Source organism: Lepidochelys kempii, chromosome 12 (genome assembly GCF_965140265.1).
Source record: "Lepidochelys kempii isolate rLepKem1 chromosome 12, rLepKem1.hap2, whole genome shotgun sequence".
Taxonomy (NCBI): domain Eukaryota; kingdom Metazoa; phylum Chordata; order Testudines; family Cheloniidae; genus Lepidochelys; species Lepidochelys kempii.
Window position 1 is genome coordinate 7,507,607 of NC_133267.1, and position 18,133 is coordinate 7,525,739.

General features: G+C 39.5%; 1 protein-coding gene across 5 annotated transcripts in view; it reads right to left on the reverse strand.

Annotated features, from left to right (window-relative positions):
* Window positions 1-495: 495 nt before the first annotated feature.
* Window positions 496-18,133, reverse strand: part of RSPRY1 (ring finger and SPRY domain containing 1) — a 54,440-nt gene continuing 36,802 nt past the window's right edge. For 3 of the 5 annotated variants that reach the window (XM_073307448.1, XM_073307444.1, XM_073307445.1), the window contains 9 exons: window positions 17,971-18,037; window positions 17,145-17,276; window positions 15,340-15,455; window positions 14,172-14,315; window positions 6,985-7,096; window positions 5,712-5,814; window positions 4,672-4,824; window positions 1,809-1,913; window positions 496-794 (listed from right to left, as the gene is read on the reverse strand). In XM_073307448.1, the coding sequence (XP_073163549.1) occupies window positions 698-794; window positions 1,809-1,913; window positions 4,672-4,824; window positions 5,712-5,814; window positions 6,985-7,096; window positions 14,172-14,315; window positions 15,340-15,455; window positions 17,145-17,276; window positions 17,971-18,037 (1,029 nt within the window). In that variant the 3' untranslated portion in view covers window positions 496-697. The remainder of the gene's footprint in view (window positions 795-1,808; window positions 1,914-4,671; window positions 4,825-5,711; window positions 5,815-6,984; window positions 7,097-14,171; window positions 14,316-15,339; window positions 15,456-17,144; window positions 17,277-17,970; window positions 18,038-18,133) is intronic. The other 2 variants (XM_073307449.1, XM_073307446.1) reach the window with 1 other exon arrangement.

The following is an 18,133-nucleotide window of genomic DNA, read 5'->3' on the forward strand; positions in this document are numbered from 1 at the left end:
TCAAAAATTTGGATTTTTCTACAGTCTCTGCACCTTCTTTTCAAACCAGTCTGTTTGTGTACAGATTTCAAGTCTTTGAGCAGTTTAATATCCACTGTTGGAAAACAGTCTCTGACCAGCAGGAGGCTACATTAAAGAAATATTGGCATACTTTATTCATGACGACTTCTGCCAAAAATAAGGACTTTAGAGCATGAGACAGAATGTCCCTGTTTTAGGAGATTTTATGTACTTCATGTGTATATTTCCAGTGCAAATTCTTTTTCAGCACTTGTGATAAGTGACAGAGAGACAGAGAGACAGAGAGACAGAGAGACAGAGAGACAGAGAGACAGAGAGACAGAGAGACAGAGAGACAGAGAGACAGAGAGACAGAGAGACAGAGAGACAGAGAGACAGAGAGACAGAGAGACAGAGAGACAGAGAGACAGAGAGACACTCTCCTGTGGTCTTGCTTGGAGATAACCAACAGCCATAAAATGTCGAACTATTAGCTATTGTTGAAGCCAGTTCCCCAGCACTGGCAAGTTGGGTTAGTTTATTAAAGATTTCATTTCTAAGATAAACAGACTATGGCGTAGCATGAAATCTGGTCACGGCTATGGTTTTGATGTGCGTACAGTTTGATAAGAGATGCTTGTCCCTTGCAGTATTGGCTGGAATTGATTAGAAATAAGTCCATGATATTCTCCACGTGTCATGAAATGTGGGAGATCTGTCTGACTCTAGTCTGTATTTCCTGTCGACACAATGGGCAGGTCTCCAGTTGCAAGGCACACTCCATGCACAGGTCACTAAAGAAGAGAAGATTCAGTTACAAATCTGAATTTATGCTGATTAAAAAAACGAAAAACAAAACAAAAAAGGAGTAGAATCCAGATGCTAATAAATTCACTCCATACAAAAATTTCATTCAACGACTGTGGAAAAAGGGTCAGCAAGATTGATTTTCCTCAATGTGAAGGTTCGGTTCTGTGTCCTCAGCTCTCACTAGAGTCAATGGAAGCTCATGAGTCTCAAGCCCTTCCTTGCAGGAGGCAATCAGAATCTTGCAGGATTTAGGTCCTTAATGCTGCTGAGCAATTTCTAGTGCAGTCACCCTTTCATTAACCCACAGACCAGCTATGGTTTGGACAATGGCAGTGCAAGTCTCCCCACACTGATTTGCCTGACTCTTGACCTAGAATGCCAATCACTAGAGGCCATGGGGGGTATATTCTGCACACCCACTCAATCCTTTGTCTTTCTGCTAACTGCCAACAAGAATGTCAATTCCAACAGGCATATTATAGTGGTGCCCACAGGTCACTAAGAGCTGGACACTTAGCTGCAAACTCATTTCATAAAGGCAATTCAAAAACCATCATGGCAATGACATTATCAGTACTTAACTGTATTTGAACTGGTAACTTGGTAAAAGGATCCAGATTGCATTAAAAATCCAGTCCCATTCTTGATTTTCTCTAAACTGTATTGCATTTTATGTAGAGCTTTTATACTATACTTATCTCAAGACACTTTCCAGATCAAGGAGTTAAATTTGGTAGAGCAGGCACTGTGAAGAGACACACAAGCAGGTCTACGCTTAGCAACTGCACACACCCAGCACCTTGGATATTACATCTGTTTTGTTGAGGGAGATGGTCAGATGACTAGTGTTTGTTTATCCTGTACTCCTTTTCAAATCTTTAAAGGGACAGATCTTTTCGTGCAGGTTGGGTAGTCACTAGAGATGAGCAGAAGTCCTACTTTGACTGCATTTTCACACAACGCGGTGCAAACAGACAAGGTCTGTGTGTTTAATTTACCTGTGTCCACAGGGTCTGAGTTCTGTGTCTGCTACCTCATCACAGCACAGCGTGCAGCAGTTCTCTCGGATACTCACTTGCTTCAACAATGCCAGACGTCGATGTCTGAAATAGATGTACGAGAAAAACATTTATCACTAAACTACACTCCTGAGTGATGGATCCAGGCCAATACACAAATTCTTTTGTTTTTAATTGACAATTAAAAACAGTAAAAATATTCCTAAACAAACGTACAATTATTTGGGACAGTCTAACAACCCTATTCTGGCTATGCCGTGGGGATGGCTGGAAGAGGTGGCTAGACTAGATGACTCAATACATCTTTTTCCCCCATCTCCAGTTCCTAGGACTTCCAAAGTGGAACACTTTTAAACAAACAAACAAACCTCTTATGATTTAGTTTGATATATACACTTGTATAATAGGAATGTTTTTAAAAAAAATTCTCAATATGCAAAGTCTCAGAAACCATACAATACTGTAAAACTGTTTACAAGAACAGACACAAGAGGGACAACAATCCAACTTATCAACCAACACAGGAACAGGAGCAAAGGCCAGGACGGAGAAGGGAATGTATGGTGTGTTAGTATAAAGGAAACGTCCAAGGAACCGAGTTAACCAAAACTTTACTCCATATGTTTGGATTCTAACAATGGAATTAGAGCTGTCTTCTCAAGTGACCCCAATACCAAGGTATTTGAGTTGAGAAAAATCGATGAAAAAAGTGACAGTGCAATTCTTCTAAAGAGCAACTAATGCTAAGTAGTTGGAGGGTCCCTCTACATATGATTAAAAATAAGAGGTGATTTAGTATGTAATTTTCTTGATAAGTTTTGAATGAACACGGGGGGAGGTTGAAATAAGTAAACAGTCAAAAAGTGTAGGGTAAACAGTGCAGCAACGTCTCCATATTAACGTTGGTGACCGTTAGTGTTTAGAAAGGTGCCTGAGAAAAAGCATCAGAACCTTCACTGATGAAAGCAAAGAATTCCTTTCAATATCCAAGAAATGATAAAATGTCAGCCCTGCTTCTGCAATGGGGCTACTAGCACTCTGCACTCCCGTGCATTCAGTGGAGCTCTGTGTGGATCTGGGATAGATGGTACCAATGGAGGTTCAGTCCCTTGATGATTTTATTCACCCACTCTCAGGGGTGGGACTTTTGATACCCCCCCAGAAGGGGAGTGAACTGAACTGAGAGCGCAGCTCAGCTAGCGAGCGGGGATCAGTTGGGACTCGCCGGGAGGCGAAGGGTCTTCAGGGCACTGTGATAGGCCCTGTTGAATTGTGTACCCCAGAAGGGGTTTGGTTGTACACATGCAGACTGTGGGATTCGGCTGGAGGGCTGCGTCTCCCAAGATCCACCTGGCGAGGCTGGTAGCAGGCGCAAAGCTGGAAAAAGTGCAGGTACCGGCACACCAGCTAGGGAGTGCTCATGAGAGGCGAGTGGCCCCATCACACTAACTATCTTTAGGCACCGAAGTTTAAAAATTTGGGTTTTGCCCCAGATTACATGGAGAGTTAGTGGCAAAGCAGGGCCACTGGTTCCCAGCGCTGTGCTCTCGTGCACTGCATCACACTTTTACTGATTACCTAAAGTTAGAATTGAATTTTTTTTTCCTTTTTGCAGAAATGCAAAATTTATGCTGATTTTATCCAAGTAGAAGTTCTGAGCATAAACTAAGCCAAAAGAGGTCTTAAGCTGTTCAGAAATCAGGGAATTGCCAGTCTACTCCAACATCTCTCCTTGGCAGCATCCTTCATAGTAAGGAAGTATTTTTACTGAGATTAAGAGAAGAGCAATCACTTCAGGCTTTACAATTGCTTGCAAAGTGCTTCTACACAGCCAATGTTTAAAAGTGACCTCATTTGTGCCAAGACACCAATTTTAATTAAGATCATTTTTCTTCAATTAACTTCACAGTTTATACATAGCAGGAAGTGATTTTTACTATGTGTATTTTAAACACTGTGCGAGGTAAAACTGCACAGCCAGTGTAAATTAATGAGTACAGAAGGAAGATAGGACAAAAATCTAGCAGAGCATTTAAGCACATGCTTAAGTGCTTAAGATATGCTGGCACTAGAAAAGGTTCAGAAAAGGGCAAATAAAATGATCAGGGGTTTGGAACGGGTCTCATATGAGGAGAGATTAAAGAGGCTGGGACCTTTCAGTTTGGAAGAGAGGAGACTAAGGGGGGATATGATCGAGGTCTATAAAATCATGAGTGGGGTGGAGAAAGTGAATAAGGAAAAGTTATTTACTTGTTCCCATAATACAAGAACTAGGGGCCACCAAATGAAATTAATGGGCAGCAGGTTTAAAACAAATAAAAGGAAGTTCTTCTTCACTCAGCACACAGTCAACCTGTGGAACTCCTTGCCTGAGGGGGTTGTGAAGGCTATAACAGGGTTTAAAAGAGAACTGGGTAAATTCATGGAGGTTAAGTCCATTAATGGCTATTAGCCAGGGTGGGTAAGGAATGGTGTCCCTAGCCTCTGTTGGCCAGAGGGTGGAGATGGATGGCAGGAGAGAGATCACTAGATCATTACCTGTTAGGTTCACTCCCTCTGGGGCACCTGGCATTGGCCACTGTCGGTAGACAGGATACTGGGCTGGATGGACCTTTGGTCTGACCCAGTATGGCCATTCTTATGTTTTTATGCTTTGCTGAAGTGGAGCCTGAAGTCTAGCATGTCCCTTTCACGTAAGGACTAATCACATCCTGAATTGATCACAAAGTTATTTATGTTCGGAGACTACGTTAGACCATTTACACCAGAAATTTGACATCCTGTTCAAACCTACATATTTGTATATTGTATGAATGTGGCATAACCAGCAGAAAGAGATTACCTTGGTAAAATTATTTTCTCCTCTGTTGTCAGGAAGGCATAGTCATTAAAGGTGCTAAATTTGATTGAAGGTGAATACTTGAAAGGTTTTGCTCCAAAATTGAACTCACATTGTTGATAGGACATGAAACTAGCTGCAGCAAAAAAGCCAGATCTGCAATTTGAAGGACAGCATGAACATCAGAAAGCAATAGTACAGACAGAGCATGCTGGACATACCTATTGGACCAAACGCTATCTCACGCTGGAACAAGACTTCCAGTACTGTAATCCAGCCACTGTTATTTGGGAGAGAAACTCCAGGGAACCTGATTTTAGCAGCATGTATTTTTCTTACTTGATTCATTATTTCTCAATTTAATTAAGATATGTGAACCAAGTCCATTGCCACTGTCTGCCAGAGCCTCTACTGGCTACAAACAGGATAAGTTGCATCTATGTGGAGGCAAACGCATGCATCTGAGTGCGTGACAACACTATTCTCCATCCACCTCAGCAGGAATAACTGTTTTGTCCAAAATGGGGCTGTGTGTTGCTGTTTGGGGAACAGGTTCAAGTGCAAAGGATTCACATCACCGCCACCGCCACCCCCTCAATCTCTCTTATTTGGGAAGGCACAAAACTTGGAGAACACTGAGCAAATTAGGAGTGTGCAAAAAGTTGACACATCTGAAGCAACAAGAACAAGGTTTTGTTATTTTATCTCCCAGAGAACCAAAATCCACAATATTATATAGAAAGTGTTCCGTAAATTGCTAACATTGCACGACAGAAAGCTGCATTAAACTTAGGCTAAAGAATGTATTTCCTCTGGCCCTTAAATCCATTTGTAAATTCACACTTTTTAGCTGGTTTCAGATTTTTAGCTGTTATCAGTACCTTTCAACAGGGAGCTCTGCTTAAGAGCAATAGCATCTATGACCGGTAAATATTAGTTTACTGTCAAACTAAACCCAGAATTTGAATTTTTTCTTTTAACCAATGAACCATTATCCATATTGCATTTTAATACTTGTCTGTCAAAATGAAAATATTACTTACACTGCAGATGAAAACACTTGCTTCTCAGCAGGAAGCTGGTTTCCATTTAAATAGAAGATCATTTGCTTTTCTTGCAAATCTAGTAAAAATCCTATTGTGTCTCCTTATGTACAAAAACAAAAATATTTTAGGATTAAGGTTCAGGTATTTATGGCATTCAACAAATATGATTGGGAGTTGGAGGTGCTGATTGTTGAGGAAAGGTTAAAGAAGCTGATTGAATAGCTGGGCTAAGGAGTGATTAATAGGGAACAACCTACCATTATTTGAATAAGCACTAAAGAGGGAGAAGAGTTATTTACCATAGTAAAAAGGGTATAATTAGGAGGAAATTGGATGAAATTAAGGAAAGGAAGATTTAGGTTTATTTGCACACAGACAGCTACATTTAAGGAACATTAACATTGCTAAGCTAAATATTCAAAAGTTAGCAAATGCAGGCTTTAGGATTGCCTCTTTCCATTCCCTCCCCAGGCTGGAGCATGCCCAATGCAGACCATCTTCAGGGAATTTAGCTGCTAAAAATCTAAAGAAGTCTCTGCAGCGCATGTTCAAACTCAGGTATTTCAAAGATTTTATAACTTGGGCAAATTTGGGCTGATTTTCATGAGGATTACAGGCACATCCCTGAAGAAAAGAAAAGAAAAAGGCCACCCTCCTCCCAAATTTCAAGTTCCTACTCCAAAGAAAAGGGGTCACTATAGCTTCTCAAAGCAAAGATTGCCAGAATTTCCTTTTTTTTTTTTTTTTTATAAACATACAGGGGCAAAACAATGTATTTCCCAAATCTTGTTCTAAGAAACAGCCAAACCATTTTTGCTGAAGACAGACAGATGAGCCCGAGGCAAAACACCTTGCATGGAAAATTTCTCCCCAAATGATTTAAGTCTGGCCAAGTTATAAGCAACTGAAAACAGGGTCTTCTAAAAGGAAGTATCAGACAACATTAAGCTAAGGTGGTGCTATCAGCACCACCTGTAATAACTGGTGGTGGTGGTAGAGGTTCCCCAAAGTGAGATCTGTTAGGCTGTGGAAGGTCTCCATGAGAAGTGGTGGACAGTTTCACAGGACACATTTAAGAAACCAGACAGAACACCAGTAAGCGTACAGTAATTAACAATCCTGAAATGGCAAGAAGTTGGCTAGATCTCATCTTCAGATTCTCTGAAACTGCTAATAAACTCCAACTACAGGCTATTCCTCCCGTGAGTATTCTAGAAAAGCTCTTTGGTGATAGCAGGCTAGGATAACTGCCACAAGATGAAGAAAATACCTTCTTTCCAGCAGGGATGGGAATGTGGTTTACTTCTGGCATTATACCAAATCAGCTGCCGGCAGCCATCATATGCACAGGAGTACTCGTCGTCCCCAATACCGTAACCTTCCTTTAGCGAAACAAAGCACAGCATTTTAATCTGCAGTCACTCCTGTTTTGTGGGAAAGGGCTGGAGGTCTATTTTTACATAACCAAACCATTCATTCTAAGAAGTTTAATTTTATTCTATTCTATTTTCTCTCTCTCACTTACACCCACACACCCCTCATTCAGTATCACTTCCTTACTCTTTCCACCTAAAAATGCATCAGAACTACACAGCTCTTGTTAGGAAGGCATATTTACTTTTTCCCCTCCTTTGGGAGGGGTACTTTCAAGGTCAAATGGATTTTACTCCTTTAAAAAAATAAATAAATAAAAAATTAGGAGTGAATGTAACGAAAGAGGACGGTCTAATAGCATTACCTGAACCAGGCTTAGCAAGAGCAGAGGTACCAAGTGAGCTTCCTCTCAGGCAGCTCTGACCACACACCTCATTTCTGATCTATGTTCAGCAGACAGAATGACTCAGTATTACGAATCAGGGCATTTGCTGGGTAACAGAGCACGACCAAGGTGGTGTTTGCAATGTTCCACACAATTTTTGTACTATTGTTTACCCAGGTGTTACAACGTTTTCCACGGGTCAGAGGGGGAATATAGTCTTGTGCACTATCCACCAGACCAAGTCAGGAGTTATGGGGTTTATTTGGGACTCTGCCAGCAACTGGTTGGGAGACACTGGGCAAGTCACTGAACCTCTGGGCCTCACGACTTCCATACTTATAAAATAGGGATAAAGCTTGCCTACCTCCTAGGGATGTTGTAAGGATTAGTGTCTGCAAAGTGCTTCGAGCTCCCTGAATGAAAGGGACTATACATTTTATATGTTGATTAATATCGGATATATTATCTTTACAACATAGCTAGGTATCTAAACAGCAACATTTTACTTGTTTTCTCCACAATGCCACCTCTAGTCTAACCGAAGCTACTTTCAAACTCAAGAGCTGACAAAACTTGAGACAATGACAAGTTATATTAGTTATTTTCAAATAAGGAAGTGGCTGCCAGCAAGAAGACTGTGGGAAAAACAGCGCCCTCTGTTGTGTTCCCCCAAAAAGAATCCAAAGGCTGTACTATAAAAAGCTTTTGAGACTCCTCACTAAACCCATTTGGGGGCAAGCAGTAACTGAAAACAATATCCTTCATCAGAAAGCCACCTCTCTTCGTTGACGAGGAGGAACCAATTAGCAATATGGAAGAAGAGACTAGTTTCTGCTTGCTCTGTGGGATTTGATAAGGGCAGAGATGCCCGTACTCCTCCAACGTGAGTCTCACAGGTCCCAAATAATAGCTAAATTCAGTCAATTTTCAAGTGTTAACGAGATAAATGGCCCCAAATACATTACAAATGAACTTGTTTAACTTGACAAACATTAGTCCAATTGAGATGTCAGAAGTACAGGCCGCAATCAAAAAGATTAAAAATAACAAAGCAGCGAGAGATGATCAAATTACAGCAAAAATGCTTAAAATACTTGCTACCACCATCCTAATGGAACAGAGAGCTGTTTAATGAAGTTTGGGAAAAAGAGACACCCTCCTCACCAAGAGGAGCATGGAATAATTGTCAGAATATTCCAAAAGGGTTAATCTTACTAACAACTGGAGAGAAGTTACATTCCTCTCTGTTGTAGGGAAAGCCTTGTGCAGTGTGATACTAAATTGGATGAAAGAGGCAGTGGATGCAAAGCTTAGAGAAGAATAGGCTGGATTCAAGCCCAAGAGATCCTGTGCAGGTCAGATATTCACACCAAGGACCATAGAAGAATGTCTAGAAGGGGAAGCTCCCTTCTTCATCAATTTAATGGATTTTCAAGAAGCATTTGATAGCCTGCACAAACATACATTGTGGAACATTCTTCAGTTCTACAGAATCCCAGCTAAAGTCATCAAGGCCACGTAGAGATGTGAAGTGCTCTATAAAGGTGAACAATCAGACAGTGGTTCACTGACATGAGTGAAACAGGACTGCATTGTATATCTACTGTTTGCCGTAGACTGGATAACAAAGAAGTGTATTAGCAACACAAACAATGGTACAGCATGGCTAGATGGCTAATGTCTAGACGACCTTGATGATATTGTGGTAGTGAGCAGCACCCCCAAAAGTTACAAAGACAGACAGACATTTTGGCAAAAATAAAAGGCCAAGCATAGCTCAAAATTAATTATGTTAAAACAAATATCCCTTAAAGCCAGATGTCAAGTGGTAACATAACAGAAGTCAAAAACAGGGTGGATAAAAATCCATGATAAAAAAAATTCAATTTTTTTTATTTAAATCAGATTTTTTTGCTAAAATGCTTTTTGAGGAAAAAACCTATCTAAAGATAGTTTTAATTAAGATAACTTTTTGAACTATAATGTATCTCATCATGGAATAGGGATTATAAATTCTAATTCTATAGTATGAGACAATATATTCATGTAACATTTAAGAAAAGTTTTGTAAATTAGTTCCAATAGTTCATGGATTAGGGACTGAATATTATGGGGTTCCAGGGGCTTCTGTATAGATTATTTAGGTTAATCTTTCTATCAACCCAATGGGACTCAGTAGTCAGTCTAGAAGATACCATCAGAGATGCTTAGTTTTGCAGTTCTCAGACTATGGATTTATGTCTACTGAGATAACATGCATGTTAACAGCAAAAATGTGTCTGCCTGCCTAACCAACCAACCTACCTACAGGTGAAAAAACAACAAACCTCAACCCTATTGTCCCTCTGCAAATTTGTGTACGCAGAGCAAATCCCTTACCTCTCTCTAAAAGTGCAAAGTTTCGAAAAGTTCAATGAATAAAAAAGATTGTTGCGGGTGGAATGGATCTGGACAAGGAGAGGAAGTCTGGAGATAAATGTGAGAAGAGAGGGACAGGCAACTGAAACAAAAGTGAAACTGTTTGAGCAGCATATTCCAGAAGTCTTGAGGTCTTTCTGAGCGTAGCCTTTATTGATTTGAGATCTACCATACCATTCTCTCACTAGAAAGAAAAACCTATAATGGCAGCAGGCCGTAAGAGAGACCCAGTTTGGGAATGAGAACCATTCAAGAAATATATGTTTGCTGATGATTATTTAAAGAAAGTCACACCAGTGAACTGGTGGGTCACGTAAGCACTTGGATTCAGAGACTGTTGAAGTGATAATCTCACTTTTAACAACAGTAGCTTCTTCTGCTGGTGTAGAAAGAATATTATCTTCCTTTGGACTCATTCATTCCAAACTGAGAAATTGTTTGGGACCTGAAAAAGCAGGAAAGTTTGTTTTTCTTTTCCAGATTATGAACAAACAGGAAAATGAAGGTGAAGAGGAGGGAGTTAGCTGCAGAAATCAATATTTTAAGTTTCTTGTGTTGACCTGGCTGACATGGTTGATTTAATGTTTGGTTGTTTTTTGTTTTTTTTTAATATTTCATTTAACTATTTTAGTTCAGAACAATTAACAAAAACAAACCTGATTTTAAAAAACTTGAATGTTTAACTAAATTCAAACATTCAGATGCTTGTTTTGTTAAAATATTTATGTTTGCTGTTGAAGAAAACAATCCAGAATACATAACGTTGTCCTTTTAGTTAAATAAAACAATATTAATGTCTGTCTCATGATGTTCTCCTCCTAATATAGCATGCCAAGAAAATCCTCCAAATATTAATGATTAACCTGTTGAATTGGAGATATTTATGAAGTCATCGGGAGGTGAACTATCTGCTTCAATTACCTTTGGTAAATGAAATAACCAATCATTCATTTTCTGATATAGCTGTAAAACTAATCTGAAAAGTTTTCAAAATAAATCACTTTAAAAATGTATCGTGTGTACCTTCTAAAAATGAAACCTACATCTGAGTTGTGAAGAATATGTATTACGGTTATAACTACCAACAAGAATGCACTTTTATGTAGAAATCCATGATTAAATTGAGTCTTCCTGACTAGTAATTTAAATCAATTTGATTTTAATCAAATCCACCCTGGTCAAAAATATCAAGAAGAGCAACTCATCTACGTGGGTAATTCCATATTAGTTAATGGATGCCTCAAGAAGGAAGTGACATCAAGGATAGGAAAGGTATCCACAGTATTTAGTGAACTTAACAATGCATGGTTATCAACAAAACTGACAATTTTCAATTCAAACGTAATCTCGGTGCTAACATAGGGCTGCAAGAGCTGGAGATCTGCTAAAATGTTAGAAAACTAGATGCATTCAAAAATAAGTGCCTACAAAAGATTCTGGGCAGAAAGAATACCAGAAACATCCAATCAAGGGAACAATAAATAGTAAAGCAAGCTTCTAGCCCTTAAATAGAGACATTATCTCAATTCTTCCTACTTAGAAATTCCTCACAGGAAGCACATCAGACAGAAAAAACAACCACCCCAAACAAACTGTCAAGCTACTTAGGGTGAGTGGGGAAAATCTTTTAAGCCTCTTCTAGTTTAAGGGCTGGTGGGTTGCTGCTTCATTTCACAAACAGTTTCCATAACAGTCAGTGTTGGCAACTTCTGGTATTCAAGACAGGCTTGCAGTTTTTTACATTTCTTTTGCAATACTGTGCAGTAGGCAAGGGGCCATATTTAGAGATAATGTAATCGGATGTGTAAATTATATGTCAGCACGGGAAAGTAACTTACATGAATGAATGTAAGGGAGAGGATAGCGGGAAGAGTAACTAATGGGGGCAGGGAATCTACTTTATCTTATTCCCTCTTACACCGTCCTGTTAGCTGCTTTTCTCGCTATATCCTTCTCTTCCATTTCCTTGGCCCATACCAACTTACATTCATCAACACCAACATCTACATCACAGTATTTGGTCTATGATGTATATCAGGTTTTAGAACGATTTTTTTCTACAAGTTTTCTGAGCAGTTTTAACTCGGGTCATTCTTGTTTTAGAACATAAAATAACCCAAAACAGAACTCTATATAATCTGCTTCCTTATCTTAAAGTGTTATGATGACCAAAAAATGACTATGGTAATATGAAGATTTTAACAAATTTCAGGATTCTGACTGGATAGCAAGCAGATCTGTTGCCTGCTGACTTTACCAAGGAATGAGCTTCTACTACTTGATGCGCCTGTTAGCTCTGCAGAGCCAACGCAATAGAGGAGACCTGGATTTTCTTCTGGCTTGTGCACAGATGGAATTGTTAACTAAGGACCCTACCCTGTTCCCACTCAAGTCAATGGTAAAATGCTAACTGACCTTGGAGGCAGCAGGATAGGCCTATAAATTTCTATTGCAGAACTATTAATAGTGATTATGGGTGAACCAGAAAGTTTGATTTTCAGATGCTGGGTGAGGTTGCAAAGGTAACAATTAGAAAAGCCATCCTTATTTGTAAGCTGAACACACTTGCTATGAAAGCATTAACAGATTCCATTAAAAAAAAGCAGAATAGAAGGAACTTTAACAGTAGTTTTCAGATGGAGAATACAAACTTGGCAATTCTGAAAACAAGGCTGCCATGGTAACCTTTACACTATCCCCATCTTGTCTGAGTACCCCTGAGTTTACAACAGCCTAAAAATTTACAAACCAAGGTATACACACAACACACACACAAAACTAACAAAAAACAAAAAAGCCACATCACAAAGGTATTTGCCTTTACTGTGAAGGCACAGTGGCCTTTGCTGTGAAGATTATGAAAAAAACTGAAGCTCTTTTATTCCCCCATAAAACTTGTCACAGGTAAATAGAACTTTGCAAGGCAGGTGAGTAACTAGATGTGACTGCTTGAAATGAAGAATGAAACTACCAGTACCTAATGCAAATGATGTCACCAAGTGACATTTATGCCTGTTTTGTGCTATTCTCAATCTGTGCCTCAGGTAGTTTTCATGTCTGTATGAATTTATTCATTTATTTTTGGAGGGCATGGGAAGAGAACATTTGGCATGCTATTTCCACATATGTACTTTTCCCATCAGAAATTAGTCTTTCCTGACAAACAGGGAGAGCTTCCAATTCCTTGCCAGACTGGAAAATGAAGTGTTAGCACCTAGCCTGTTCTGAAGTGCTATTTGCTCCTCTCTAGTAAAAGAATAGGCAAATTCTTTATATTGGTATCTTCCACCAGGATTCATCCAGGTAGGGAAATGGAAAAAATAAATATCCTACTCACATTTCTGTTATCATTTGAACTATCCCATGATCACAGACTTTGGCCAATTAATGCATGCAATTGCAGAGTATTTTTTAAAAAGCGACATACGTACAAGCAGTAGGAATTTGCGGTGTCAAATACTGACTGAACAGAGCAAGTGTGAGCAAACAGAACACATCGGAGGGAGCTTATGGAAGGAGTCTAGAGAAGGACAAAGTTAGGTTGGCAAAACAGTTTAATATACATCCAGTTTAATCCTTGCTTTCTAGACTAAAAATACAATAGTATGATTACCACCCCCACATTCAAAGCTATTAAACTATCCCAAGCAGACGGTTTCATGTAGATTAGAGGCCCTTTAATCTCTAGTCACCAAGTTTGTGAAATAGAAGAAAAAAAGTAAGAAAAACCACCTCATGGCTCTTTGATGACCTAAGTCAAATGAAGAAAAGGAGTACTTGTGGCACCTTAGAGACTAACAAATTTATTTGAGCATGAGCTTTCGTGAGCTACAGCTCACTTCATCGGATGCATCAAATGAATGACTAGCATATCAGCTCTTAGAGGCAGGCGATCACTTCACAAAAACACAGCTGGCAGTAACCGGACACCCTTATTTGCAGTTGGGGCAGAGGCCAAGAGTGGAATGGGTCATAAAAACTGAACTACCTTCCTACTGCTCCAGATCAGGGTTGAGGCATGCACCTGTGGTTAAGAAAAGTCCTCGCTACTGATGACCGTGCTGTACTTCTGGAGATAAATGTCACTCCAGCACCTTTCATGAGTACTAAATTCACGAACTGTAACAGTGTCAAATGTATGAAAAAAAACGTAAGAGGCAATCCATATAAAACATGGACAATTATTTCAATAGGCTATAAAAAGCCATTTGTATAGGCACTGTAAGGAAAATAAACCATAATATTTAGAGTATCAACTGTGTGACTTCACATGTACTCACATGATTGAGAAACTTGCTGTCTTTGGTGGCCCATCCAATCTGCATCACTCCTGAAGTAATTACTGTGACTTCATAGTACCAAACCCCAGAATCAACACAGAACGTACATCGAACACTTTCAAAAGAGGAGGCATCGCATCGAGCCTGAAAAACAGAAGTGGAAAATAGATTTGGAATTAGCTGGCAGTCATGAAGAATCCTGTCTGATAGATTTGAGAAATGCCATACAAGTAAAATTGTAAAAGCACTTAAATTTCCAAACACAATGCACCCCTTTCACAACAGCAAGGGCCATATACCGGACAGGATCTTAGTAAAACTGAACCAAGTTGAAAGTAGCTCTGAGAAGAGCAACAGAAGTGATCAGCAAAAAGAACAGGAGTACTTGTGGCACCTTAGAGACTAAATTTTATTTGAGCATAAGCTTTCATGGGCTACAGCTCACTTCATCGGATGCTGAAGCCCATGAAAGCTTATGCTCAAATAAATTTGTTAGTCTCTAAGGTGCCACAAGTCCTCCTTTTCTTTTTGCGGATACAGCTGCTACTCTGAAAGAAGTGATCAAAGGGCTAGTGGAACTGATTTAAAGATTACAGGCTAAAAAAAATGACCAAGTGGGGAACAATCTAGAACTATCCGATAGGTATAAACATCAAGGAGGGACAGGAATTTAGTGCTCTAGGAATATATCATTAGCAGTCATGGAACAAAATTAAGAAAAGGAACATTTAGGCTGAATTTCCTGATGGTGAGAGGTACTTTCTCTGAGGAAATGGAATCCCTATTGCTTTGGGCTTTTAAGACTAGACAGGACAATAGAAAAAACACTAGAACAAAAGAAAAATCTACTGTAGGGAACAGTTCTGCATCACATGGGAGAAGGACCAGATAGATCTAAATAGGTTTCTCTGTTTTTAAAGATCTGAGATTCACAGAGGAGTGATGTTTTACAGTGGTTATTTCTGGTAATAAAAGCAAGGTTAGAGTCATTACAGTCTACTGCCAAAACAGAATTCCTTCACTAGTTTTGTAGGGAACTCAGAAATACAGACTTGTTGAGTCTTTGAAGGGTAAAAAAAAAATGGGAACAAAAAGTGAACTGAAACGGTGATATCTTGTAGCTTTCTTCAAAACAAATTCTATGCTGAAATAATCAAATGACACCTACCTCCAGTCCACGTGGTGAGATCTTAAGGTATTCGCTGACATCGTTACTATTCAGCATGGCCTTAATATTGGTCAAGTCAACTTTCTCATAGGTAAACTGTCTGCCTTCTTTCAAAACTGCAGAAAAAAAAATTAAATAAATAAAGTGCTACTGCAGGAACAAGTCCAACCAGAGTATTTCAATAAATACAAATCTACACACACAAAGGATCCAATTCAGTCTTGGTATACTTTAAAGCAACACAGGCATTATGCATACTTGAATGTCAATACTTACTTACAGTGGCACCCAATGTTTGTTAGAACTATATCCAGGAGCAGGGCATATCCTGCCTGAGTATTTGAAAAGCACCTAAGGGCTAATTGTGCCTCTCAAGGAACCATGAGTAAGCATTAAGGGCATCAGAATACATATCAAGATGTGTGTCCTGAAGGACACACAAGACACCACTCTGAAGGTTAACGTGAGTGGAATTTTACTGTGGGAGGAATGGTGCCAGAGCAATAGTGAAAACTCGAAACTTGCTGCTTTCAGCTATTGGGCTGGGTTTATGCAGCTGAACTGAGCCAATTAAGGTGGTCTTCCCCCTCCACTTTCAGTCCTTTCCCCGTCACTTCTGTGACTGCTAGACCCTCCCACACTGGCTGATCAAATGCTCGAGTTTCATGGCAAGAAAAATATTTCAAGCAAAAGAAAGCAGCCCCTGGTGGAATCTTTGTAACAGCTCATGATCAGGGAAGAGAAGAGAAGCCCAACTGTGGGATTCCCTAGCATGCTGATCGACATGGCCTCCTCATATTTGCTTTAACCCAGGGTGGCATTTTCTCCAACCCTGAGCTATTATAAGTTATACTGTACACCGGGTTTTGTTAGAGATTCCACCCTGGAAATCACCCAGAATCAGGGCAGGGAAGACACAGGATGCTGGGATTGCACAGAACCAGGAGGGCAAGTTGAAGAATAACTGTTATGCTATGCCATGGAAACTGCTCTGTACATTTTCCTCCGAATCATTCTCTTTCACACTGGGGAGGAATGGAGAAGCATTTAGCTCTACAGGCTGAGAATCATACCAACACCACTAAAAAGTAGTAATTCAGACAGAAGTATTTCAGGGAGTGAAATGTACATCACAGACTCATTACTATATATTTATTGCCATTGGTAACAAAGCACAAGTTGATGCTGGGTTTCAGCATAAGCAAGACAAGCTGCTGCCTGGGGCCAACCAAGTAATTTCATTCTCTCTTCTACCAGTGGCAGTGAACAAGAGGGGCACGCTTTAAATAAGACTGGCAAGAATGTGGAGTCCTTTAGTGTGTCAAAGCTTTGGGCCCCATTAGTGATGCCCGGATTGGTTCGTTAAATAAAAGAGACTTTATCAGAGAGCTACTCTTTCTTGGTTTCTTAAATCATGAAAATCTAGTTTGCTTAATAAGTCACAGGTCGTAATTAGTCCTTGTGCAGATGTGGTATCAGTATATCCAAGAATATTACAATGGCTTTCTTTGGGACAACCCTGCTTTCCCTCAAAAAGTCAGCCTACAAGTGCAATCTAGCTATTGCTTCTTTGCTGAAGTGTCACAGCAGGTACAGAGCAAATAAAGTTAAAGAATTTTAACAATTACATAAGGTTTGCTTTTCAAAAATGCAGGCATGCAAATGCACATGGATTTATAAACCTTATTTCTGGGTGGACACCGGATATTTGCAGATACAAATATGACCAGACATTTAAAAAAAACCTCTCTCTCTCACACACACACGCCAGTAACAAAAATGAATCCTGCTCACACTATACCTACATAGATTGTCTAAACTCCACTGGGCACAGAATCCCACTTGGCGTTTTAAGAAGTCCAGATTATCTGTCCATTTCTCTAACAAAACAAGCTGGTCACTAATACAGGATTCAGAAATTGTCATTTTATTTTCACCTGTAATTTAAAAGTGAAAAAAGTAATAGATGTAAACAAGAAACAGTGATTTAAAAGACAAAGGTAAATATTTTACCAGTACAATGTAGAAATATTCTAAGTCTCAACATTAAACAAAAAATTTAGGAGTTCACGTACCTTCTCCTGACACATTAACAGGAAGAAATGCAATATTAAATATTCTGCATTTTACTGTACTAAGTCATCTGAGAGCATGGCTATTAGCTAGGAAAATAATAATTATAGTCTATTAACAGGACAATTTTTTTCCAGCCATGGCGAGGCCTTCAAAGGGCTCTTATTCCTCTTCCCATCCCCAAAGCTACATTTGATGGATAGAAGACCCTATGTGGCAATAATCTGAGCTATATTTGAGGACAGTACACAATAGAGTGACGGAATTGTGTTCCACCCATTCTCTTTCCAAGGAAGTTGGGTCACTAGAACAGCATGAGTCTCCTCCTGCCCCTGAGGGCCTGAGCATACTTTCCCCTACAGCGATCCCATTCCCTGTCAGCCCAGCTATCACTGATCCTTACGGTGCACTAGGCTTAAGCTACAAGTTGGGAACTTCAACATGGTTATTTCAAGTGCATGCACCGGGGACAGCTGATGTGATCAGATGAAGGAAATAACCATTCTGGGGTAACATTAGTTCTGTTTTTGCCGTAAGAAGTACTAGGCTAATACTTACTTGTTTGTGCAAACTTTTCCAGTGCTATTAGTGCAAAAAGCATTACCGTAGGATGGGACTGGAAATTCTAAAGAAAACAAGAGTATTAAACACATGCCATAGCTGTGCAAGATGTTTCTGTTGACTTGTCTAATACAATGAAAACAGTTTCTTAAAACTAACA